At 46.5% G+C, this 23,599-nt stretch overlaps 8 protein-coding genes across 8 annotated transcripts; 5 read left to right on the top strand and 3 right to left on the bottom strand.

The window, feature by feature from the left end:
* Nucleotides 1-504: 504 nt before the first annotated feature.
* On the top strand, nt 505-1,426 carry HO133_001189 (uncharacterized protein; the record flags this gene model as incomplete). The annotated part of the gene is made up of 2 exons (XM_037292119.1): nt 505-601; nt 657-1,426. The coding sequence occupies 2 exons, from the start codon at nt 505-507 to the stop codon at nt 1,424-1,426; spliced, it is 867 nt and encodes a 288-aa protein (XP_037151538.1).
* A 286-nt stretch (nt 1,427-1,712) lies between these two features.
* Nucleotides 1,713-2,648, bottom strand: HO133_001188 (uncharacterized protein; the record flags this gene model as incomplete). Its single annotated transcript, XM_037292118.1, has 3 exons — nt 1,713-2,031; nt 2,093-2,529; nt 2,580-2,648. The coding sequence occupies 3 exons, from the start codon at nt 2,646-2,648 to the stop codon at nt 1,713-1,715; spliced, it is 825 nt and encodes a 274-aa protein (XP_037151537.1).
* Nucleotides 2,649-2,992: 344 nt separating this feature from the next.
* HO133_001187 (uncharacterized protein) lies at nt 2,993-4,401 on the top strand (the record flags this gene model as incomplete). Its single annotated transcript, XM_037292117.1, has 3 exons — nt 2,993-3,220; nt 3,298-3,610; nt 3,755-4,401. 3 exons carry the CDS (start codon nt 2,993-2,995, stop codon nt 4,399-4,401), a joined length of 1,188 nt encoding a protein of 395 aa, XP_037151536.1.
* A 760-nt stretch (nt 4,402-5,161) lies between these two features.
* On the bottom strand, nt 5,162-7,407 carry HO133_001186 (uncharacterized protein; the record flags this gene model as incomplete). The annotated part of the gene is made up of 4 exons (XM_037292116.1): nt 5,162-5,239; nt 5,298-5,577; nt 5,637-6,030; nt 6,108-7,407. The coding sequence occupies 4 exons, from the start codon at nt 7,405-7,407 to the stop codon at nt 5,162-5,164; spliced, it is 2,052 nt and encodes a 683-aa protein (XP_037151535.1).
* Nucleotides 7,408-8,334: 927 nt separating this feature from the next.
* Nucleotides 8,335-9,884, top strand: HO133_001185 (uncharacterized protein; the record flags this gene model as incomplete). The annotated part of the gene is made up of 6 exons (XM_037292115.1): nt 8,335-8,455; nt 8,506-8,571; nt 8,669-8,836; nt 8,888-8,928; nt 9,015-9,584; nt 9,681-9,884. The coding sequence occupies 6 exons, from the start codon at nt 8,335-8,337 to the stop codon at nt 9,882-9,884; spliced, it is 1,170 nt and encodes a 389-aa protein (XP_037151534.1).
* A 4,157-nt stretch (nt 9,885-14,041) lies between these two features.
* On the top strand, nt 14,042-17,551 carry HO133_001184 (uncharacterized protein; the record flags this gene model as incomplete). Its single annotated transcript, XM_037292114.1, has 2 exons — nt 14,042-14,495; nt 14,547-17,551. 2 exons carry the CDS (start codon nt 14,042-14,044, stop codon nt 17,549-17,551), a joined length of 3,459 nt encoding a protein of 1,152 aa, XP_037151533.1.
* A 536-nt stretch (nt 17,552-18,087) lies between these two features.
* On the top strand, nt 18,088-19,614 carry HO133_001183 (uncharacterized protein; the record flags this gene model as incomplete). Its single annotated transcript, XM_037292113.1, has 3 exons — nt 18,088-18,160; nt 18,431-18,442; nt 18,578-19,614. 3 exons carry the CDS (start codon nt 18,088-18,090, stop codon nt 19,612-19,614), a joined length of 1,122 nt encoding a protein of 373 aa, XP_037151532.1.
* Nucleotides 19,615-19,789: 175 nt separating this feature from the next.
* On the bottom strand, nt 19,790-23,378 carry HO133_001182 (uncharacterized protein; the record flags this gene model as incomplete). Its single annotated transcript, XM_037292112.1, has 2 exons — nt 19,790-20,809; nt 21,225-23,378. 2 exons carry the CDS (start codon nt 23,376-23,378, stop codon nt 19,790-19,792), a joined length of 3,174 nt encoding a protein of 1,057 aa, XP_037151531.1.
* Between the last annotated feature and the right edge of the window lie 221 nt (nt 23,379-23,599).

Below are 23,599 nucleotides of genomic sequence, written 5' to 3'. Positions count from 1 at the left end.
GTCAGGAAAAGTGATAGTCTAAGATCTTGAAAATCCTTCTTTTGAACGTCAAACTTGGACAAAACCGCGGGCGCGAGAGTCGCTAGATGTGATGATGTTGAAATTGAAAAACGAGGCCGACAATTAGATCTCTCGTTGCTCACTATCCTGTGATTCCCTGGAATGCAGCAGGGTGTCTGAGGAAGTCGACTTGAGTATTCTAACCCGACTAGATGCTTCATGGTGCAGGGTCACAATCTGGCTATGGGCTAGGATGGTGGATTTGAGACCTGTGAGCGTTGAACTACGAGAAATAAAACTGGGTGAGTCTGATTGGTCAACTTGGGATTTGAGCTAAGCCCGTTTGAACAAGACTGGGCGGAGGTTTCCGCTCTTGAAATCGGACCTAGGTACTTTGCAACCCTCGAACCAATAGTCTTACATGCGTCATTGTTGACTTTGGATCCCAGTGTCCCTCCCTCCCAGTCATCTTCACGGTACCTGAGCTCCACGGGATCGAGAAAGATGACACAGCCGGCCCAGAACCAAGATGCGACTACGGGAGAGGAGATCGCAAGCACAAAAGTCCCCCCAAAAGGCACACTTCCCGAACGGAACGCATGTACTCCCCCCCAAGATCCTCGCTTTACGTACCTTCTGCTGACCTGTGTTTGCAGTCAGTGACCTTATGTCTCCCAAAAAACCTCCTCCTTCAAAGAAAGTGCCCCCCTTGGACACTCCTCACTCTGACCCAGCTCGAACAACAACCTTTCTGGGCCGCGACGGTCTAGGCGCCTATATTGCTTCCCCTGCTTCCTTCCCTACTTCAAGGGTTATATACCATGATGAGAAATGGGTCGTAATCAATGACCTCTTTCCCAAATCCTCCGTTCACATTCTGCTCCTACCACGCGACGCTTCAAAACAGCTGCTGCACCCTTTTGAAGCTTTTAGGGATCTGGACTTCTTGAAAGACGTGCAAGCCGAGGTGCAGAAGCTACGAAGACTGGCAGCGAAAGAATTGCACCGACGCTACAGCAAGTATTCCGCTCTTGATCAAAAGCGCCAGAAAGCTATTGATGCTTTAGACGGAGACAGCGATGGCGAATCCCGACATCTGCCCATCGGACGTGATTGGTCACAGTCAGTCATCTCCGGTATACATGTCGGTCCTAGCATGAATCACCTGCACATCCACATCCTGTCGGTCGACAGACATAGCGAATGTATGAAACATAAGAAGCATTACAACAGCTTCTCAACGCCCTTCCTGATCGATGTCGAAGACTTTCCGTTGGATAGACAGGACAGGAGAAGACATCCGAGCAAGGAACGCTATATGGAACGCGACTTGAAGTGTTGGAGATGTGGCAAGGTGTTCGGGAATAAATTCTCAAGATTAAAGGAACATCTCGACGAGGAGTTTGAGGAGTGGAAGAGAGAATAGGGGAAAGGAACAGCATGCTGGCAACTGGCGCCGAAGCGAAACGCATTGCATTGCTAAGTTTGTGTGCATTTATTGGGGCTGAGCTGGTGGAACGGTCTCCCAATCATAGAGGCAGTAAAATACACATCTTCGTCGCTACCGAGCTCTAGAGCATGGAGCCTTTCTACCGTACGTAGCATGCCAAACTCGTACACATTTTGTACACTGATGGTCTATGTTGTGACCTCTCAAATACCGCAGTCTTCGGGCGGAGTCTAGGTCGTTGCTCGGTCAAGACAGAACCATCCTATTCAGGCTGCTTGCTCCTGCTCTTGGGTCTCCCACTACTCTTGATTTTCTGAGCCTGAGGCCTGTTGATGTGGTGCGCAGGGATCCAGCTTTCATCATACGCTTTCGCGCTAGAAGTAACCGCAGGTCCATCGGCTCCCACAACAGAAACCTGATCCGCGGGATCAACTTTCTTCGACTGGCCAGATGATTTCTTGGCCCGTTCACCGCCTTTTCCTCCGCGACGCTTCTGCGGGAAGAGGGTGCTGATCCAGGTGCTGTATATGAAGTAGCATGTGCCTCCAAAGGCGGCACCGAGGAATAGGTAGAGAAAGACGCTACAAGATGTCAGCGTCGAACATCCCCGAGGTATCAAAACAACAGGTAGGTGATACTAACATTTGCGGATCGAAGATGCTAGTATCGGGCTCGACAATGCTGACGGTCTCGTTGAACGCCGGCAGAGTGTATGGAGTCCCTTCGCTATCGGTTACCACAGCCGCCAGATTGAGTTTCAAGTCCTGTGGCTGAAGCTCCGTAGCAAAACTGTAGCTGATGCTCTCGCTCTGGCCAGCGGGGATCTCCACATTGTACCTCGTGGTCGTCAGGTTACGGACAATTTGTGGGCCCTGTTGAGGAAATGCAGTGGTCCAAAGACTGCCTCCAATGAAGGCGACGCTGATGGGTTCTGGCTCTTGGTTGGAAAAAGAGAGGAGAGCTTGGGTCGGGTGACCGTTGACTAGCTTGATGCCGAAAATCTCCGACGAGGGAAATGACGTCGAGATCTTGACAGCTATGCTAGGGGAGGTGGATGGGTTTTCGACTTCTTCATCTGCCTGTCCGAGAAGTTAGCTTGCGACCAGGTGGCTTCTGGCAAGAAGCGTACATCTTGTGCAAAGGCGCCACTGAATCGTAACGCGAGCAACGCAACTGTAGCCAGAGAGGCGTATCCCATGATGTTGGAAGGTATGTGGAGCAAAAAGCTGTTTTTGCAACTGTTCAAAATTGAAGAAAAAAGGTCGCTTCATTGGCGTCCAAGGGCCGATTTCTTTTTCGATGATTACATAAGCGAAGCTAGCACCAGCCCTATCAAATTCACGTCTCGTTATGTACGCGCTGAAACTATTTATGCAGGTATCCTGTTTCTTCCACAACACCAGTTCTCCCGCTCTCTTTGAATCATTCAAAAGGTTTGCCATCTTTCACACAATCAACCTCGGCTTTTGTACTCTTCATCTCCTCAATCTCTTTCCATTAATCTAAGGGGCCTGCCACCCATTTTCTTGACCGCTTCACAACATGGCCACCGAGGAGAACATCGCTCTTCGGCAGCGATACGACCTTTTGAAGGGCGCAGAACACCATAAAAACGCTCTCATCGAGGAACTTTTACGCCGTCTAGATGAACTTACTGAGGATTTTCACCAAGAAAAGCTGGATCATGCCCGGGAATCTCACTTTAATCGTGAAGTTCAGCTCCAAGAAATCCAGTTGCGAGACGAGCTGCGTAAATACAAAGCTCTCATGGTAAGGGCGAATGCCATTCCCTGATGCATATAGCATGGGTGCAATCCGAAAAGGATAACAATTCTGACCATTCACAGGACCGGGATGCTTTTATCCTGGTACTAATAGATGGTGATGGCATGATTTTTGACGATAGACTTGTTCAAATTGGCGAGGCTGGGGGACGAGAAGCCGCTGGTCTGCTCTGGAACGCGGTCATGGACCATTTCCAAACCGACACAGACTTACCATCCGACGTTAAAATTGTCACAAGGATATATGCCAATCTGAAAGGCCTTGGCGATGTCTGCAAAAGGTCAGGTATATTAAGTACGTCGTCCGCGATTGAGGACTTTGCGCGAGGATTTACCGGAAGCAAGCAATTATTCGACTTTGTGGATGTTGGTGTTGGTAAGCCAAACCTTTGAGCTATTCTCTTTCAAACTCGAGCATGTATCCGGGTTGCAATGCATATTTTGGGAGTGTCATGCTCTTTAGGAGTTTAATGGCTCAGTAGTTGTGTCGAAAGGGGATACTGATCCAGACATCTTGTAGGTAAAGACCGTGCTGATGACAAAATATCTGGTGAGTTCCAATTACGATCGTCAGCTCGAGTGGCTCACAATTCTCCAGAAATCTTCAAGCTTCATCTCTACGACTCTCACTGCCGGCGCATTCTCTTTGGATGTTCCCACGATAACGGCTACGCTCGATTACTGGAGGATGTTCCTGATAAACCAATTCGCGATCAGATTACCCTTTTGGAAGGCGTTCCATTTGAAAGAGAGCTATTCCAGCTGAAATCAACCTATCGTACAACAAGATTCGAGGGACTGTTCCGTGCTACAAAAATCAACGTTTACAATCAGCAGTATCCTCAGCCGCCGGGCTTACCACCGCCTCAAGTGCAGCTAACAGCGGGATTACCCCCCTACCAGTCACCATATCAACCGGGCATTGCACGTACAATCTCCGCATCGCCCTCGGCGCCACTGAATCCAGCGGCTCCCACATGGGCTTCCGCCGCAATGACGGCGCCTTCCCAAATGGCTTCACCCCCCCCCACGCCTCAGCCAACTGCATATGTCACCAAGCAAGTGCTTCGCAACCGCTACGGCCAGCGGATCGACCCTATCATGTCCTACGATCCAAATGAAGTCAAGCGCATCAAAAAACTCAAGATGTGTAACGTCCGTAAGTAGATCACTGAAGTTCGCATAATTGTCATCATTGGTAGTTGGACGCTTCCACCTTCAACCGCCCCGAATTTGATTTCGAACTTCGGTTCTATGCTGAAGGGGAACGCTGACTCGGTGATCTCCAGACTTTTTACGAGGTGATTGTCCTTACGACCCATGTACCCACGATCATTTCTACAAACCCAACAAGAACGAGATGGCGACGCTCAAGTATGTAAGTCGTATGACGCCTTGCAAATTTGGTAGCGAGTGTGATGATCTGAAGTGCATATACGGGCATCGATGCCCCAACGATGTCGAAGGCATGTACCCAGTCTCCTTCGACCTTACCTTTTTTGAAAAATTTCCAATTATTGCAGTCCGCGTGCTAACCTGGGGCCATAATGTAGGAAAGAAGGATTGTCGTTGGGGTGAGAATTGCCGCTTTGAGAGGGAGTTGCATGGGCTCGATAGGGCCGTTGTCAAGACTCTGAAAGTAGGAAAGTAGGATACCGCCAGATGGCGGTCATATCGACTTGACGCGGTGTGGTACACAAACACATGTGTTCTCAAGTCACATATCGGCAACCAGATAGTATGCGCTTCTGGCAGGTTCTATTTTCACTGAAAAGGAGCAGTCATGGTAGTGGGATTAGGTTTTTAAATCACATAATGGCTAACGGGAACAACATGCCCTCCTGGCACATTAATATTTCACTATGGAGGAGCAGTCATAGTAGCGAGAATAGCAGCTTCAACAGATTGGGTATAATACGATCCATAGCTAACCCATCAAATCAAGACCCTTGGAAGTGGCGTTCAGATCAAGAAATCGTGCAAGGTCCTCATCTTCTCTCGCATACTCAAGACTCGGCTCAGGAAATGGTGCACCCAAACATCCTCCATCTTCTCTCCCAAACCCAGTCGTTTCGGTCTTGCCCACGTTCGTCTCCACTTTCATCTTCACCCTCACTGGCATTTTCCTCCGTAATCCGTTGCGTTCTCTTCTTCACGCCATATTCTTTGAGGCAGCATTGGAACGGTTTCATCCTCGGCGCTGCAACCTTCCTGGGGGATGGCGAATTGCCATCGACTTGCTTGAGAGCCGTTGCATTGCGGGCTTTTCGCTCTTCGAGATCACCCCATAAGAGGAACAGTCTCTCACGCAAGGTATCTAGAGCGGTGGGCGATTTGCGAAGGCTAGGAGTGAGGATGAAATTTTAGCCATGGCGTTGAAAGCGAGTAGCAAAGATACTCACTCCTCTGCTTCAAGCTTCAGTAGACCCTCGGCATCTTGGCCGGTTACATAAACTTCAATGTTTACTTTCTCCTGGTGTCTAGCGCCTAGGGCATCCTCCAGCACCAAACCAAACCTCCATTCCCACTGTGCATCCTCCGCTCCAGAGCTGTCATCCAGGTCGTTACTTTGCTGGTCACTACCGCTTTCGCTGCATTCATCTTCGGATAGAATGGCGTACTCTGAGGCTCTCGGACGAGGAACTGCGAAATCAACAACACTAGGGGGGAAGAAGTCAATGACACGGACTGTAGCACGTGAGTTGATGTTCTGAAAGGGTAAGGTGTATGGTGCTCCGTTCGGCGGGGTGTTAGCGTGCTTATCAAGCGAGATGATAGAGGACACAGGCCGCGGGGCTATGAGATGGTGTGCGCATCTGACTAGTTGGCCAATACATCAGCCAAGATCTTTCGCCCAATCAATCCCTGCTTACCATTACTGTTCAGCTCTTGCTTTTGGGGTGGTGAGCGATGGTCAAGTGTATGCTTCTTTTTGAAATGGCGATTTCTGTCCTCTCTTACGTCGTTTTCCTTCTCACTCTGGTCTTCTTCACCCTGGTTTATTGACCTACCGAGCTGCTTACTCTCTTGCTTCCGCTTCTTCCTGGCCTGGTGCTTTGACAGAGGTTTGTCATCCTCCATGCCTTTCCGCTTAAGTGCCTTGGTCTGGTGAGCAAAATCCTCCACCTTGTTGTTGAACTTCTTCCAGTAGTCCCGCTTGCGCCGGAGCACATCTTTGACGCGTTCATCATCATCATTGTTTTTCAGTACGGTCACATCAATGCGTTCAGGATATCGCCTATCTGCATGGAGGTTTCCTTCGACTTTGGCGTCCTTGCTGAACTTGATGTGCACATTTCGAATGTGAACGAAGTCATTCTCCTTGATGTGTTGCTGGCCAAAGTGCGCGTTGTTGTCCCACAGAGTCACGGTCAGGGTCATTTTCCCATAAGGCCCCTTCCATTTATTGTTCGCCAAGTTGGCTGCGGTATAGTTGTACTCGTCTCCTTCCCGGCCAGATCCATTTCCATCATCGGGTTCTGGATAGTTCCAGAGCAGGCAATTTGCCGTGTAATCTGTGATGTAGAGTTCGACGCGCCCGTTGCTTGGATACAGCTTGACAACTTGTCCGACGAGATTATAGAATGTGTCAACCTTCACATCCTTGACGAGGGAGAACTTGTCCCTTATCTGCACGGTCGATGGAGTATCAAGTAATGGTTTTAAAGCTGATCCTGTAGGTGGAGAATACGAGGCAGTGAATGTGCTTCTGTTGCAGGAATTACAAAGACTGATGGCATAGTGCATTTCAGACAGAGCAGGAGCAAGACCACGAGCCTCTTTGATGTTCTTGAGCTGCACAGGAGTTAATGGTGGTTTTGCTGGGATTGAATCTGCCGGAAAGACCACCCAAGACGTTCTCCGAGTCGACAGACCTATGGTCATTCCGCACCACTCCTTGATTTTGATACCTCGTAGAAGGACTATATCGCCAGTCCCCCTGATCGCAGGCATCTCGCTCGCCAATGGCCTGAAGAAGCGAACTTTGAGGCCGTTGTCGCAGACACCAGCGTAAGACGAGTCGACTATTGAGAATGAAGACATCCAATCGGTGCCCCGTGATATGCAGGGCGTGAGGAAGTCGGTAACCACGCCCATCAGACTGACTTCAGCGTTTACTCGGCCCAATGCAGAATTGATGTCCAGGTAGCCTCGAGGGATAGGCGAAGACATAGCTGCTAGGCCCACTCCCAGGTACCTTATCACTAAGGCTTGATCGAAGTCTCTCGTCGTTTCTTCTATTCTTTTAAAAGATATCGAGTGGAAGGAAATACCAATGAATACAAAACAACAAACACATAACGCGTTTTGAATCAGTATCACATTACGTGTCTTATGTTTTGTGTCAAGTCAGTCAGTGTGACTGAGCACCATCAATTTTGAGCTCCGGTGAAACCAATAACAACTAGGTATTAATATTTAATTTTCGTTAAGACTCAAAATGTTATGGTACAGTAAGTATTCCCAATTCCTCTCTCACGCGTCAAACCGATCCAGGTGTTTTGGAGAGGACCGCGCTAGTGAGATACCACGCTAGTCTGAGCCAAGCCTCAAGTCCCAGGAAAATCTGACCAGTACATACGGTATGGTACATACAGAGTACGAGGAGTACCTTACTTTATTCTTTATTGATTGGATTAGAATAGCACGAGACCTCCGGTGCTTCTTCCTTTGTCTTCCCTCTTCAACCTTCATCTCTCGCATTATCGCCCTCTTCTGCTCGAACTTGATTCTCATTTCAAGTCGAGGCTCAGCTCGAATAATGCTGCTTGCTCCAAGGTGTCGAACAAGCTCACGGATGGCTCCGCGAAATAGCCATTCATCATGCTCTCCCATGGTGCCAGCAATGAGTGAAGCATCGAAACGCTGCCCTGTCTAGTATTCTCTTTCCACCTCTTCGGACGAGAGCTTTTTATAATTGCCGGGCTTGAGGATCTACGTCATACCTCGCCTTCTACCCCGCCAATTCCTCCCCGCAATGTGCAGACAAATTATTACCAGCCCTTCATGCAAATATTCGATCGGATGAAAGAATGTCGTCTCTAGACAGTCGTACAAGCAACCTTTTCCCATACTTGATCAATTGTTCCAGAGCTCAGTATGTCTTCCACCACCATGAAGGCTGTTCATTATGAGAAGCCCTTCCAAGTCAGCGTTCGAGAAGTGCCCCTGCCAAAGATCGAACATCCAGACGATGCAATCATTAAAGTAACTACAGCCGGTAAGAGTCCATGATACTAGCAGGAACAGGACACTGACATCCAGTGCTAGCAATTTGCGGCTCAGACCTGCACATGTACCAAGGACGAACAGCTGCAGAGGCAGGCCTTATCTTCGGTAGGATCGTGGGCTCCCATAAAGCGCTATAGCTGTTCGATATCGAAGACCCGTTTACGAGCCAATTGGCTGACAACCGCGCGATTTGTTTCTCTAGGACATGAGAATATGGGCATCATCTCAGAGGTTGGTAGCGGTGTAACGCTACTGAGGAAGGGTGATAGGGTGGTCCTGCCCTTTAATGTCGCTGACGGCCGCTGCTTAAATTGTGAAGAGGGTAATACCGCATTCTGTACCGGTGTCAACCCTGGTTTCGCGGGAGGAGGTACGCATTCCTTTACCGTTTTTGGTCCCCTGACTAATCTAAAGTCATCAGCTTATGGGTATGTTGCAATGGGCCCTTATGCTGGAGGTCAGGTATAATTTCCCTGCTCAGGTTCTGCTACAGCTTCCCAAACTGTATGCACAATTTGACGATGACGCTGATCTGTCAATTACCATAGGCACAATACCTACGCATCCCCTTCGCCGACTTCAATGCCCTCCCTCTCCCTCCAGGCACTGCGCACGAAGCCTCGTTCGCTCTTCTCGCGGACATTTTCCCAACGGGTTGGCATGGTATTACACTCTCAAATTTTAAGCCCGGAGAAGCGATCGCGGTCTTCGGTGCGGGGCCGGTGGGCTTGATGGCGGCCTACAGCGCCTTTCTTCGGGGTGCTTCCAGAATCTACGTCGTTGACAAGGTTCCAGAGCGCCTTGCTGCCGCAAAGAAAATACCTGGTTGCACACCTGTTGACTTCAGCGCGGGTGAGGATGCGGTGGATGTGATTATAAGGAAGAATGACGGCAAGATGGTGGATAGATCAATAGACGCGGTGGGATATCAGGCTGTAGGTTCTGGGAAAGAGGCAGGAGAGGTCCCGAATGTAGTGCTTGAGCAATGCATCAAAGTAACGAGGCCGACTGGAGGCATAGGTGTACCAGGGCTGTACGTGCCTAGTGATCCAGGGGCGGTGGATGAGAAGAGTTCTCAAGGAATGATGTTAATGAGTTTTGGCAAGTTATTCGAGAAGGTCAGTCTACCTCGGTTTGTTCTCGGGCTCCTTTTTTCCTTTTCTTTTTTGGAAAGTGGCTGTGCCTGCATGATGTTAATCAAGGGACATTTTCAGGGTCTTACAATTGGCACCGGTCAATGCAACGTCAAGAAATATAATCGATATTTGCGCGATATGATCATCTCTGGGCGAGCAGACCCAAGCTTCGTTGTTTCGCACGAGATCGGCATTGATGAGGCTCCGCAGGCTTACGAGAAGTTTGACAAGAGAGTTGAAGGCTACACGAAGGTCCTGATACATCCAAACGGACCTCTTTAGGTCTGACATTTGGCAAAGAGGAGCATCCTCCGGGCCGTGATGCGGGTGCTTGTTTGTGTGCTACTTGATTCAAAAGTACTGGCGAACTAGTGGCTTTTCGGAGGCAGACAGGAAGGATAACAATGTACAATAGGAAATCGCAGCGCTTTGTTAACCAACATGTAAGTTAGCTGTTGGGAAAGTGACGACTTGTATTCAACCCTCGCGATCTTTCGTTGAGCCCAAGGACGCGCCGCCTGAAAGAATGGCTGTTGGAACAGTAAAAGCTCAGCCTCAAGGATTGGATTGGATTGGATTGGATTGTATCTAACTTAACTGTACATCATGCTCTAGCTGGAAGACACCAATGCCGGGCCGTAGAAGATTTGAGGTCATGTGATGCGGGCTGCTAATCGTGTCTACCCCCATTTGCGCCCATTTTAAATCCGATAAATCCGACATAGAAAACTACCACTACCATGGCTACCACTACCATGGCTACCACTACCACTCTTTCAAATGGCCTACTACCATAGCCTATCATAATGGCCAATGCTACGGTACCATAGTCGCCGTCTATAGGCCTGGCATAGTAGATATCCCTGCCCTGGACTCAGATATAGCCTGTTTTTATCCTGGCAACATATATATCTAAGTAGCATTCGATATTTTATTTAGGCCCTATAATATAATAAAACACTTATTAAAAATATTATAAATTATCTAACTAGTAACTAGTCTCTCGGCGTATAATTATAAGTTTAAATTTACTAAATACTCTATTAAATAATTTTGAAAATAATAAAAAAATAATAACTTAATATTTGATTTCTCGTAATTGTAAGAGAGTTTACATTATAAGTATATAGTTTATTCTAATTTATAGCCTATATTTATCTTATATATATCTGAAATTTGTTAGGCCTCTATTAATTTACTTTTAAATAGACTTTTAAACTTCTTTTTTAATACTTTAGAACGTTATATAAAATGAGGATTATAGTATATCTTATATAACGGTCTTAATGTCTAATATTATAGTATCGTAGAGTATTAATTTTAAAGAGATTTAATAAAGAAATAAAGGAATAATGGCTATAAACGTATTTTGCTATAAGATAATTATTTAATATTATTATTTTAAGCGGAGAAGAAATCGTAGAATAATACGCTTTAATTAATTCGGATACTTTTAAGTTAAATCGAGTCGTAGACTTTAGTTCGTAAATTAATATTAAATAAGTTTCTTTTTAAGATATTATATTTATAAAATTGCTATAGAGTATTTAATGGTGATAGCGAGGTCGAATAGTAACGCGGTATAGCTTTTGAAGATCTTTATGAATAGAATAATAAGAATAACGTATTTGATAGGTCTTATATAAAGAAATCGTTGAATAATAAGAGTCTAAGTAATTAAATTCTGGATATAAAAAAATGAGATTTTAGAGGGCTTTTTAAAGATTTCGAATAAATTTAAATTGTTTAAAAATATAATGTTCGAGGTTCTAGCGGTAGTCTATTAATATTATAAGTTAAATATTTTCTATTATTTAAAATAGATATATGTAAGCCTTCTATATACCTTTCTATAAACCTTTCTATATATCTTTCTATAAGTCTTTCTATAAGTCTTTCTATATATCTTTTTATAAGCCTTTCTATAAATCTTTTTATAAGCTTTTCTATAAGCCTTTCTATAAGCCTTCTTAGTCTAAAATAGAGATATATATATAAGCCTTTTTATACTAATCGATTATCGAATAGATAATTTAGAAGGCTAAGAAAAGGACTTATTAATCTATAATCTCACTATAATAAAAAAAAAGTATATTTCTCTTATTTTTTCTCCGCTAATAGCTATATTAATAGCTTTACTAAAAACTTTAAAGTCTCTTAAAGAGATATTTAAGAAAAAATATTTAAAGATTATATTTAATAAGTATAATTAAGCTCTTTTAGTCTATAAGAATAGCTTAGATTCTTATAAAAAGAAATCTAAGATTAAATTAATTGCGTTATATTATAAAGTTATTTCTTTTATATTAAATCGATATATCGCTAATAGTCGTTTTTATTAAAAAGTAGTTAAAGATTAATAATGATTAAGTTTTATAGAGAAGAAAGCTTTAAAGATATAGATTTTATAAATAACGAAGTAAGGCTGGCTTTCTAGAGTTAGTCTTATTTATTATATAATTAGTAAAATGCTAGCAGCGAAGTAGAATAATAGAGAGTTAGATATAAATTGAATCTACGGCTTTTTTAAACGTTATCTAGATTTATAAAGTTAATTTAATTAATCTTTAGATAAAGAATATATTATAATTTATAATATAGGAAAGATATTATAGTAATTTCAGCTTATTAAATTAGTTATTTAGAGATATAATATTTAGAAGAAAAATATATACAATATAAATGAGAAAGGATTTACTCTTAATTCTATTAATAAAATAAGAGTTATATATTTTAAGTATAATATATATATATATATAGCTTAGAATAGAAGTAGAGAGTAGGTAACTTTAATCGAATATATATCCGCGGATAAAAGACTTCTTTTTTTATTTATTATCTTTAAGAGCAAGCTTTAAATAAAGATTTAATTTAATATTTTAAAGGGAAAGAAATCGATAATTATATTAAGTGAAAATAAATAGATAAATAACGTGTTAAGTTTAAAGTAATTTATTAGATATATTTTATTAATCTCTATTTATATAATTAGCTTTTAACTTATTTCTCGTAAATACTTTAAACTATAGACTCGAAGAATATTAAAAGAAAGATATTGTCTTCTAATATATAATAAGTATATATTATATATTAATATTAAAGTTATATAGTTTTATATTAGTAATAATATCGTTCTCTTATATCTATTTATCTACTCTATATATATTCTTTAATTATTAGATATTGGGTTTTTTTAGTCTTTAGCGATTATATATCGAAGATATCTAATAAAGAATATTATGCTTAAGAGTAGCTACTTAATAGATAAAATAGACTTTATTTAATTTATTTAAATAGTAAGAATAAATATCGTAATGAAAAAGAATATTAGATATATATAGTAAAAGAGTAGACTATTTTCGATTTAGTTATAAGTTATTTTTAATAAATTAGAACTTAAGATATTAGAATTAAGATCTATTATATTTTTATCTTTAGAGGTAATAATTATTATATCTAATAATAACTCTCTATCTATACTCTTTACTTCGAAAAATATAAAGTAAATTAATTAGCTAGTTTAATAAATTAAGATTAATAATTTTAATCTAGTATTATTAGAAAAGTTTAAAAAAGTATATAATTTAGCGCTAGCTAATAATATCTTACTTTATATTATTAATAAGAATTTTATTAAGATAAAATAACGAAAAAAAGATAAGGTTAAATGTAAATAAATATATTGGGGCGAAGAATAATTTATAACTTTTAAGCTTATTTAAGAATAAATAAAAAACTTAACTAATAAGAAATTTAAGAAATAATTTCGAAGTATATATTATTTTGGATTAATTATTTTTAAAGATATAAAGAGAGATAGAAGTTCAGTTAAGAAAAAGGCTATTATATCTTCTATATTAGGTTTAATAATACTACTAAACCTCGCTCTATTATCTTCGCTATAATGGCGAGCTCTATCGAAGGCTCTATCGAAGGCTCTATCGCAGGTTTTATTTTAGTAACGATAATAAGGTGAAAGAGGTAAAAGAGGTGGAAGAAGTAAAAGAGATAAAGAAGATAAGAAAATAGTAGAAGAAGAGATAGTAGAAGAAGAGGTAGTAGAAAAAGAGGTAGGAGAAGAAGAGGTAGCGAAAGAGGTAGTAATAGTTTTTTCACGATATGATAAGCCGATAAAACCCAAAAAATAATAATTTAGGCTCTCCGATATAGAAGCCTTAGGAGTAATAAAAGATCATCATCATTATACTAGTTTGCTATACAAATTTGGTGAGAGGTAAGCATTTGGGTGTTGCGTCGGAATTATCGGATTTAATTTGGGCGCAAATGGGGGTAGGGCGCAAATGGGGGTAGACACGATTAGTGGATCTCAGGCGCAAAGTCGCGCCAAGGAATATCGACACGCCATCCTGCGCACGCGATTGTTTGTACATTTCCCCTTCCAGAGTCAAAATTGCTAGATGCCTGTCAGATCATCAAGCATGGAGCTATCCGATCCTGCAACACCTGATACAAGCCTTGACATGAGTAGCACGGTGAATCGCAGGAAATCCGGGCGTGCAACTCAGAAGCCCGTCCTGCTCAACAAAGATCCCAATATCTCCCAGGTCAGCACTGGGAACAGCGGCAAGAGAAAGCGCGCAGATCCACCAGCCCAGGACGCGGCGGACTCCAGCGACACCGAGTCCGAGGACGAAGACAGTGACGAGGAAAGCGACCCAGACGAAGAAGAATTGAAGGAAAGGAGGAGGAAGGCACCGAGACCGAAGAAGGCGCCCAGCAAGTCTGTCGCCAAGAAGCCGAGGACAGGCCCTGCTTTGACTACAAGTCTGGCCGTGCGACCAGCGATCAATGGGATCAAGAAAATTGCGAGACTCAAACAACCACGAGCGCGTCCTGTGAAAAATGCCGAAGACAATGGCACTGGACTGTACTGTTAGTGGACAGACCATGCAAGATCCTGTACATAGGCTAACAATGTCATAGACGAGGTTTTCTCCCAAGGCCACACCTTAGATGCTGTTGCGGCAGATTGGATTGCGCGATGGGACCAGAACAACGCGGAAGCTATGTGCGACATGATCAACTTTGTCATAAAATGTGCTGGATGCAATAGCGAGGTTGACGTTCACGATATTGAAGACCAAGACAACGCTCCCAGCAAGCTCGGCGATATTCAGGAAGAATATCACGCACTCAAGCCCGCAGATTATCCATTGATATCTAAGGCCAAGGGCAACGCCGCCTTTCGCTCTACATTGTCCGGCTTCTTTGTAACCCTCATTTCGACTTGCCACGCAGCAGGCCTCTTGTACAGCGATTTGGCGATCCTTGAGAACATCGAGGTATGGGTACACACAATGTCGTCCTCCACTCTTCGACCTTTCCGGCACACTGCGACTGTCATAGCCCTCACCATTGGAAGTACGCTTTGTACCGTCGCAGCAGATATTGCCGACAATGCAGCGAAGACGATGAGGCAGAAGGAAGGCGAGCAAAAGAAGAAGAGCGTGAACAAGGAGCGTGTCAAGGCTTTGGAAGCAAAGATTGCAGAGGGAGACAGACGGCGCACTCAGGTGCTAGATAGCATGAAAGATTTATTCGATGCTGTCTTCATTCACCGATATCGAGATGTCGACCCAAAAATACGCCTTGAATGCGTTACGGCCTTGGGAAATTGGATCACCACACTTCCAGATGTTTACTTCGACGGCATGCATTTACGCTATTTAGGATGGGTCTTGTCCGACATTTCTACGCCGACCCGAGCAGAAGTAGTCAAGCAGCTTGGAAAGCTGTTCAAGAACAAGGACAACACGCCTCGGCTACGCACGTTCACTGAGAAATTTCGCTCGCGAATAGTCGAGATGGCCGTTCGGGATTCAGAAGTCAGCATCAGGGCATCTACCGTGGAGCTGCTAGACATGATCCGGAAGACTGGGCTATTAGAACCAGATGATATCGATATTGTTGGGAGGCTGATTTTCGACACCGAGCCTCGCGTTCGTAAAGCGGTCGCCGGCTTCTTTGCTGAGAACATCAACGACTTGTATGAAACCACATTCGAAGACTTAGGTGGCGAGGAAGGTCTCGCTGACATACTTGGAGAAGAAGTCGAAGACGACTTTGACATACCAAGATCAAGCTGGCTGAAGCTGAAATGTGTTGCAGAGGCGTTGCAATCTTACGACGCCGAAGATAATGAGCAGGATTCAGCATCGAGTGAAGCCGCTGGTGGCGGCGGTCTGATCGCAACCGGTGTGGACTCTCGATATGCGTTGGCAGCTCGCACTATATATGATGGTATCTCTATTGCAAGGGAATGGGAAGTTTTGGCAGGGTATCTCCTCTTCGACCTCTCCAGTACGGATCAACCCTCGAAAGGCGCCGATGCGACATTAGAATCCCGTTGTAAGCTGAATGAGAAGGAGACAATACTTCTCCTCGAAATCCTTAATGTGGCGGTCAAAGCCAGACTTAGCGAGGCTGTTGAAGCTGAGACCGACAAAAAGGGCCACAAGACGAAAGCACTGAAGGAACAGTCTCGAGGGATCCAAGAAAGTACTGCGCTACATTTGGCCAAAGTGTTGCCTCAACTACTAAAGAAATTTGGTACAAACCCTGGTACAGCTTCCGCAGTTCTACGACTGGGACAGGTCTTGAATTTAGAGATATTCCAAGAGCTACGTCAAGATTCAACAAAATATGCTTCGCTTCTGGATGACATCAACAAACAATTCCTCACCCATACGGACCGAGGCGTCCTTGCAGAAGCTAGCACCGCTCTTCTCCACGCTCGTAGATTCGAGGATTTGGAAGAGGTCACGGAAAGCAAAGTACAGGATTTATGGGATGATACGGTTGGTACCTTGCGGGCATTAATGAGTTCCCGGGAGGACGACAACATATCACAACTCTGCAGCACCGTTCGACGGATAGCGAATTTAGCCAGCATCTCCGACTGTGTGGCTGTGTTGGATATGGAAGGAAGTTTAGCATCGAAAAAGAAAGCAAGCCATCAGACGACCGCAAGCCCGTTGGATCTTCTCATGGAATTGATCCGTGATCCCGAGCTAGACAACGGAGCTGGTGAAGAAGCCGACGAGACATTAATTGGCGCCACAAAGGCGCTGCTGTTCTACACCATGTGGACCGTACGCTCGCTTCAAACCGCCATTTCTTCGGGCACCGCCGTACCAAAATTTCCCGACATCGCTCTGTTCGCTCAAAGCCTTGAAACACTCGTCGACAGTCGCCCCGCTGCCTCCCCTGTTCGTCTGGCGGCTGTCGGCACCTTGCTCGATCTTTACACTCTTTTCGCTACGTTCCGTCATGTACAAATCCCACCCAACTACCAGAATGCCGACGATATCCAGTCTCTTATTCGACATATCCCAACGTCCGCCGAATCTCTCATCTTGTCGACTTACACAGCCCTCGAGAAATCTTTCGCCAAGAAATCTCGCCGCACACTGGAAGCTGCGCCTGACGATGATCTCGCTTCTGATCCAGAGGATAGCTCGGATGACGAGGATGAAGACGACCCAAGTCATGCTCAACAGGATACCTTGATTGCCGAGAAACGGCTGTGTGAGATAGCGGGCAAGATGGTGCTTGCGATTGTTGGTCGCATTCTCGATCACGAAGGTCCGAACAAGGGCAAAATCAAAGAGCGTCTACAGCGCAACAAGGGGAAGCTCGGTAGCAATTTCAAAGAGGTCTTGGCCTATCTGGAGGGACCGAAGCCGAAGGGCAAGAAGAGAGCTCCTGCGAAAAGAGGGGGGAAGAAGGTGGTCAAACCTGTGGAGATCGAGGACGAAGACGAGGAGAGTGGGGAAGAAAGGCAAGTGGAGGAGGGAGGGGAGGAGGATTTGAGGGAGAAGGAGCTCGTGGAGGATCGGATTGTGGATCCTGATGAGGAGAGTGCTGAAGGAGAAACTGCAAGGGCAGGTGCGGATGAGGTCGAAGATGACAATGTCATGGGCGATTAATCATTCATACCATTGTGTGATTTTTTTTGAACAATTTTTTCCGGTGGTATTGTTCTACACGCTGGGATAGATATCCAACACTCTGTTTGTCCAAATGAGTGGCGCTTGTACACGAGACATGGAAGCAAGGAGTATGCCTATGGCGGTTGTCTTCTGGCGTGTTCAGGTATGACAGGATGTTACTCTTTTGCAATTTGTATGTAAGTTACACATCCCGTCGAGCTCTTTTGCAGACGTCGAAGCTTGAATAACCATCAGAGGTTACTGGTTGCACGGATATGCAGGAACAAATCCCGGCACCTTGGGAACGAATCTCCTCCAATCTTCGCGCCACCAGCCGTTGCCGGGTTTCGGATCGGTGGTCTGGACTCCTGGACCGTGGATTGTTGATAAGCGCACCTCTCTCCGTCGTTAAGCGCTTCTATACGCGACATTGGACCTTCGAATGTCTCTGCAATCGCTACGCTGGTTTTCAGCGAAGGCGGGGGGCAGTTTATCCTTTGTGCCAGCTAAGTTACTTGACAGCTTTAAGATGCATGGACCAGGAGGTTTGCGCCGACGATTACATGCTTCAGAAGGACCATGTCCTTGTTGGCTCATCTCCTCGTGGTTTCAACATGCCGCCGCCCTCCTTTCGAACTCGTGCTTGATGGTACTTTCTCACGCTTCATGTGCCTATGTGAGGGGCTCGCCTCCCGTGGGAATGGCAGCGTTCGAATGACTTTCCTCGAGGCCCCTCGAAGACAGGTGCCAGCTAGTCTTTTTCTACTCACCATCATTGATTGATTCAAGGTCCATTCTTGATCTCTGGCAGACCATCTATATTCATAATGCGTTACCAAACAATCTCTCTTGCATTCCTGACCTTGGTGTCGACAGCTGCTTCAGCTAGTGAGCCTACTCTCTCCCCTTAGTTCCCTGCCACTGATGTGCTCCTCGTTAGGTCTTCCTCGTGCCCATTGGCACCACCATAACGGTCAACCTAAACAGGCCGCTGCTGGCGAGAACACCGCGTATTCAGAACAGGGCTCGGTGGTGTTTCGGCCCCAGTGTCGCAGTCAGGCGGAGTCTCTGGATATGATGGTAAGGATCAATCCTGCGATGCCTCTCCAGAGACTTCGAGTGCTGACGATACTGTTGATCCGACAGAAGAGAAGGATTCCCAGCAGGCTGCTTCGACGAGTAGCGACACAAGCACAGCCGGAGGCGCTGATACGGCTGCTGCCCCAGTAGAGAAGACTTCCACAAGTGACAGCACAAGCACAGATCACAGCTCAAACAACATTGACTCGTCCAACTCCGGAACCAATAATTCAACTGGCGCTGCGGGCGCTTCAGTCAGTAGCAGAAAGGGGGCGGGTCTTTGGTACTTCAAGGAAATTGCGACAATGACGAGCGACATTCACGCTCCCTGGGCCTACGATTGGTCCGATGATCCACTGGAGAACTCCTTCAAAGGAACCGCCCCGGCTGGAGTTGACCTCGTAGCTATGTTCGATAGCACGTCGGATTATTCATCCCTGGCCTCGAGCTCCTACAAAGAAGTCGTTGGCTGGAACGAGCCAGACGCCACAGCGGCACCCGTTGATTCCGCAGCTGCTGCTCAAGTCTGGCCCAATATAGTCAAGACGGTTGGGAAGCGTATGGGTAGCCCGGCCCCTGCAAGTACGAGTCTCACGCAAGGAGACTGGTTCTATGATTTCATGACCAGCGTCATCAAAGCCGGCAGCCCGCCAGACTTCATCTGCTTGCACTATTATTCCCCCAACGGTGACGTGTCCAAGTTCCAGAGCTACATCGAGGGCGTATACAACATGTACAAGCTCCCGACTTGGGTCACCGAATGGGCTTATGTCGATTACAGCAAGGATCCGGCAACGGTTCCAAGCACTGCAGAACAGGTGGCTTATATGCAGGCGGCGGTAAAGATGATGGACGAGTTGAGCTATATCGAACGCTTCGCTTGGTTCGCAGTGCCATGGAGCAGCGTTCAGCCGGCGAGTAGTCTGTTCGATGAGTTCGGGAGTATTACGCCCATGGGGACTGCCTACGCAGCTCTTTGAATGAGACGGCATGGCATCGTTGACTATCGGTTCTATTCTTCATGTTAAATGATTGAGCTTGACGGTGGACAAATTGGATTATATGAACACTGACATACATACCAATACTGCTCTGTCCTTTATATTCAGACTTGCAGGAGGGCGGTCTCAGTTGCAATGGCACGAATCCAACTGTTCACCGCACGAACATCAGACCCCCATCTCCGAACTCTTGACCCACACTGCCCTCTTCCCTCAGCATGCTCCCCAGCCATTGTTTTGCCCCTTCGACTTCCTTAGCCGCAAATTTGACAACAGTGCAGCCCCTCACATGGCAGGCCGTCCATAGCACACCGTCCTCTTTCTCCCTCAGCAATCTCTCCTTTCTCCACTCTTCCTTGGCCGTAAGCTTCTGTACGGCATCATTCGTACTAGCCCAATCCCTCCCACCAATCCTCGGCAGTGCCTGAAACTCTTCCACAAAAAAGTCCGCAAGGGCTCTGAAGAGTGGGCCTCGTAGCAGCACAGTGCCGAATACTCCCATGGCATCCATCCTACCTTGTATACCTTTCCCATCAAGCACAACGGCATCCCTTACAAGCATCCTCTTCTTCTGCAACCCCTCGCCATAGATCTCCCATATCTCGTTCCTACCCCTCCATCCTTCAAACGCCCAGCTCTCGCCCCTCGCCTTCCGACCCTCGTTCACCCAGTCGACGAAGCCTACACTACCTCCGCCCTCAACGTGAAAGATCTGTTTCTGCGCGTAGAGACTGCCGGCGAAGGGCTGGACGGGGTCCGGAGCTATCCACAGCGCCGCATGACTGGACACATGGACGCCGAGATCCTGGCGCGTGGTCGGCGGAGGCACCGTGGAAGGCTTGAAGATCTTCGTGCTACCCTGGGTCGTAAGGGTCAGGCGCGTGCCCGGGTCGAGACGGACGGAGAGATCGATGCGGTCGCCGGCCACGAGGCCGCCGCCGTAGGTGAGGAGGAAGAGGAGCGGGACGTTGGCGGGCGGGTGCGACGCATCTGGGTCCGGCGGACGCGGGGGCCCACGGGCTGGCAGTCTGTGGGGACGCGAGGGGAGGAGTTTCAGGGGATAGGTGTAGGTGAGGGTGGAGAAGGCGGGCGTGGAGGGTGGGAGTAGGGTCAGATGAATGCTGCCTTGACCGGGATGAGAGGAGGTGGAAGGGAACGGCGATGGCATCGGAACCTGCCCTCTAGGATGCCAATGAAAGCATGGACGAAAGCACCTCGGTTTTGGCAAACAGAAGAGGGCTGTCTGCCGCAAGAAGGGGGTAAAGGGAAAATTGGCTTGCTTTGTCGACGTCTACTAACAGCTGTCACCAAGGTGTTGTTTTCCGAAGTATACTTAGCAAACGTCAAGAGCTTTCAGGCCAGTGGTAGGCTGTAAATGATGGGCCTGATGTTTATGGATACAATAATATTTGTCCAACCTATTCTGGATTTCGCATTCATCTATCATGATGCTGCCACGGTCTACCGGCGCCAATGCTATGCAATCGCCATTGAGGTCTCGCAGACCATTATGAAAGCAGATCGCTCAACTCGGGTATACACACATGCCCTGGATGGGTCTGTCCCATCGCGTATCCCATTTTACCTACATCGACTTTCTCCTCCCATCTGCTCTCGTCTTCCACTTTCGTTAGCGCACTTTCAAACTCCGTCATGATCAACTCTTGCGCCAGCTTTGCGCCAGTGCCTTCTTTGCTGATTTCGAAGCTCATACCGCCCCATGTTGCTAGCATAGAACCTTTGGCATGGATGCTTAGAGCACCTCCCCAGCCACCTGTGGGGTGGAAGGAGTCGGATGTGTAGGCGTGGGGGACGGCAGTCTCGTGGTGTAGCTCGTCAGGATCGGGTTTAATGTTGGGTTCGTCTTTGATCTGGGTACTTAACGGGGTTCTTGAAGCTGAGGATCTTGGAGCTTCAGCTGATACTGCCTTGTTCTTTTTCTTGTCTTCGGATTTCGATGTTGCTTTTGATATGTCTCGTAGGCTAGGTACAACAGGCGGAAGCTGGAACAAATAGACTTCTTCCTTCCCACCTCTCTGGAAATAAGTACCCTCGTTATCCATGTCCAGGTCGCCATCATCATCGGGAATTTTCGTAGAAGAAGCAAGCTCAGGACCGGAAGTATCCATAGGAACGTCGTTCTTTGTTAACACGATGTCCGCGATTTCTGCGAATATTTCGTCCTCTTCCTCTTCTTCAGAGACCTCTACTGGTCTGAGGCCGTGATAACCTTTGATCCTTCGAAGCCTCTCAGCAGAGTGCGGAAGGGGATCTCCCTCTGGCGCTGCTCCCGGACCTTCGAGCGATGCCTGGGATTTGAGAGTGCCGTCGCTGTCGCTCACAGTAGGCCGCGTAGATGTATTGGCAAGGTCAATGTCGTCGAGCGGAACTGGCTCTGTTTCCCCATCGCCCATGGACCTGTCAGTCAACATGACATCTCTGTCGTCTTTTGGCTCAGTTTTGATCTTGACGATGCCCTCCCGGTCGTCCTCGTCCTGATAAACACCCTTCCATTTTCGCTCATTACGTACGAACTCCACATCCTTAGGCTTCCTTTGAGTCTTGGGTTTCGTAGCTGACAAGACGTCCGCTTCATCCCCTTCGGGCAGAAAAAGGCTACCTCCAGCCTCAGCTCGGATTTTTGCTCTACGCCGTAATTCTGCCGATGTCAGAGAACTAGCGTCTGTATTTACACCAACAGCCCGCTCCACATGCTCTTGTCTTTGAATTCGGACAGGCATGAGATTGCTACCGGGTACCCGCGGCGTCGCTTCATGCCGCTTCCCTTTCGATATACGGGATTGCTGAACTGGCTCCTCATCCTCATCCTCAGATGAGACGAGGTTGATGATGTTGATATCTTCGATGTTGACTCGTTCTCCTCCATCAGAATCCAGCTCACCGTCGGAAGAAACGTAGGTTGGGCCTTGATCCTCCTTTTTGACTTTCGTCCGCTTTGGTTTGGAGGTTGACGAACTCATAATCACGTCTCCATCTCTGTCCTTTTCTGGCTTCACAGCGGGCTCCTTCTTGACGCGGGACGTACCACTAGTAGAAACTGCCTCGGACGAGCCTGCATTTCCTGCTCGAAAACCCCCGCCACGCCTGTTTCTGCTCATAGCTGCTTCCTGTATCGTACTCCCACCTAGATGCCCACTAGCTTCATGACTGAGATTGAACCTTTCGTTCTTCCATTTGCTCATGTCGCCAAAGCCTCCGCGCTGTCCACGTCCTCTTCCTCTGCCATAGTTTCCACCTCGGTCGCTCGTAGATGACGTTCCTTCTACGGCTTGCCTTGCTGCCCTTCGCACAGCTTCAGCCTTCTCTTCAGCTTCTCGCTCCTCTTTGCTGCGGCGGATGAAGGATTTGGGCTTAAATTTGAGACCAGTGGGTCGATTGTCTAAGCCATCTGCTACACTTGAGTTGGAAGCAGGGTTCGGTGAGTTTCGCGGCAAGGCAGATTTTAGTCGTTGCACCGAGCGTCTGGGAGGTGGAGAGCCCGCGACTACGGTCGGTGTGGATGCTGATACATCTCGAGAAGTGAAAATTTCAGGCTGTGTCTCTGGTACATCCGTCTGTTCTGCGTTGCCAGATCCAGATATATCTTGGACCTCGTTGTCATCGTTGGCCAGAGCTTCCTTGGGTGAAGGTGTGCTCAGAACGTCCAGGGACTCATACTCTTGTGTGGTGTCTCGATTTTTCCGAGCGGATTGCCTTGGACGTGGTATGATCTTTGGAGGCATTGTGGACGTATATAAGTGTATTGATATTTGGAAACTATCTGCTCGCACATTCTGACTAATGCGTCTTTTGTGCCTTATGATTGGTTGAGGGCAAGGATATATTTGTGAAGCGAGGTAAAACGATCATTGCCCACCTCGGACTAGTGCAGTTAAGGCCAGCGTTTCCGTGCGCTATGAGACATGCTTATTTCAACGTTCTGTCGATCAAACGAAAATATGCA

Source organism: Letharia lupina (genome assembly GCF_014066315.1).
Source record: "Letharia lupina isolate WasteWater1 chromosome Unknown contig_12, whole genome shotgun sequence".
NCBI classification, from domain to species: domain Eukaryota; kingdom Fungi; phylum Ascomycota; class Lecanoromycetes; order Lecanorales; family Parmeliaceae; genus Letharia; species Letharia lupina.
The sequence above is the reverse complement of the archived record's forward strand: the minus strand, read 5'-3'. Positions and strand labels throughout refer to the sequence as shown.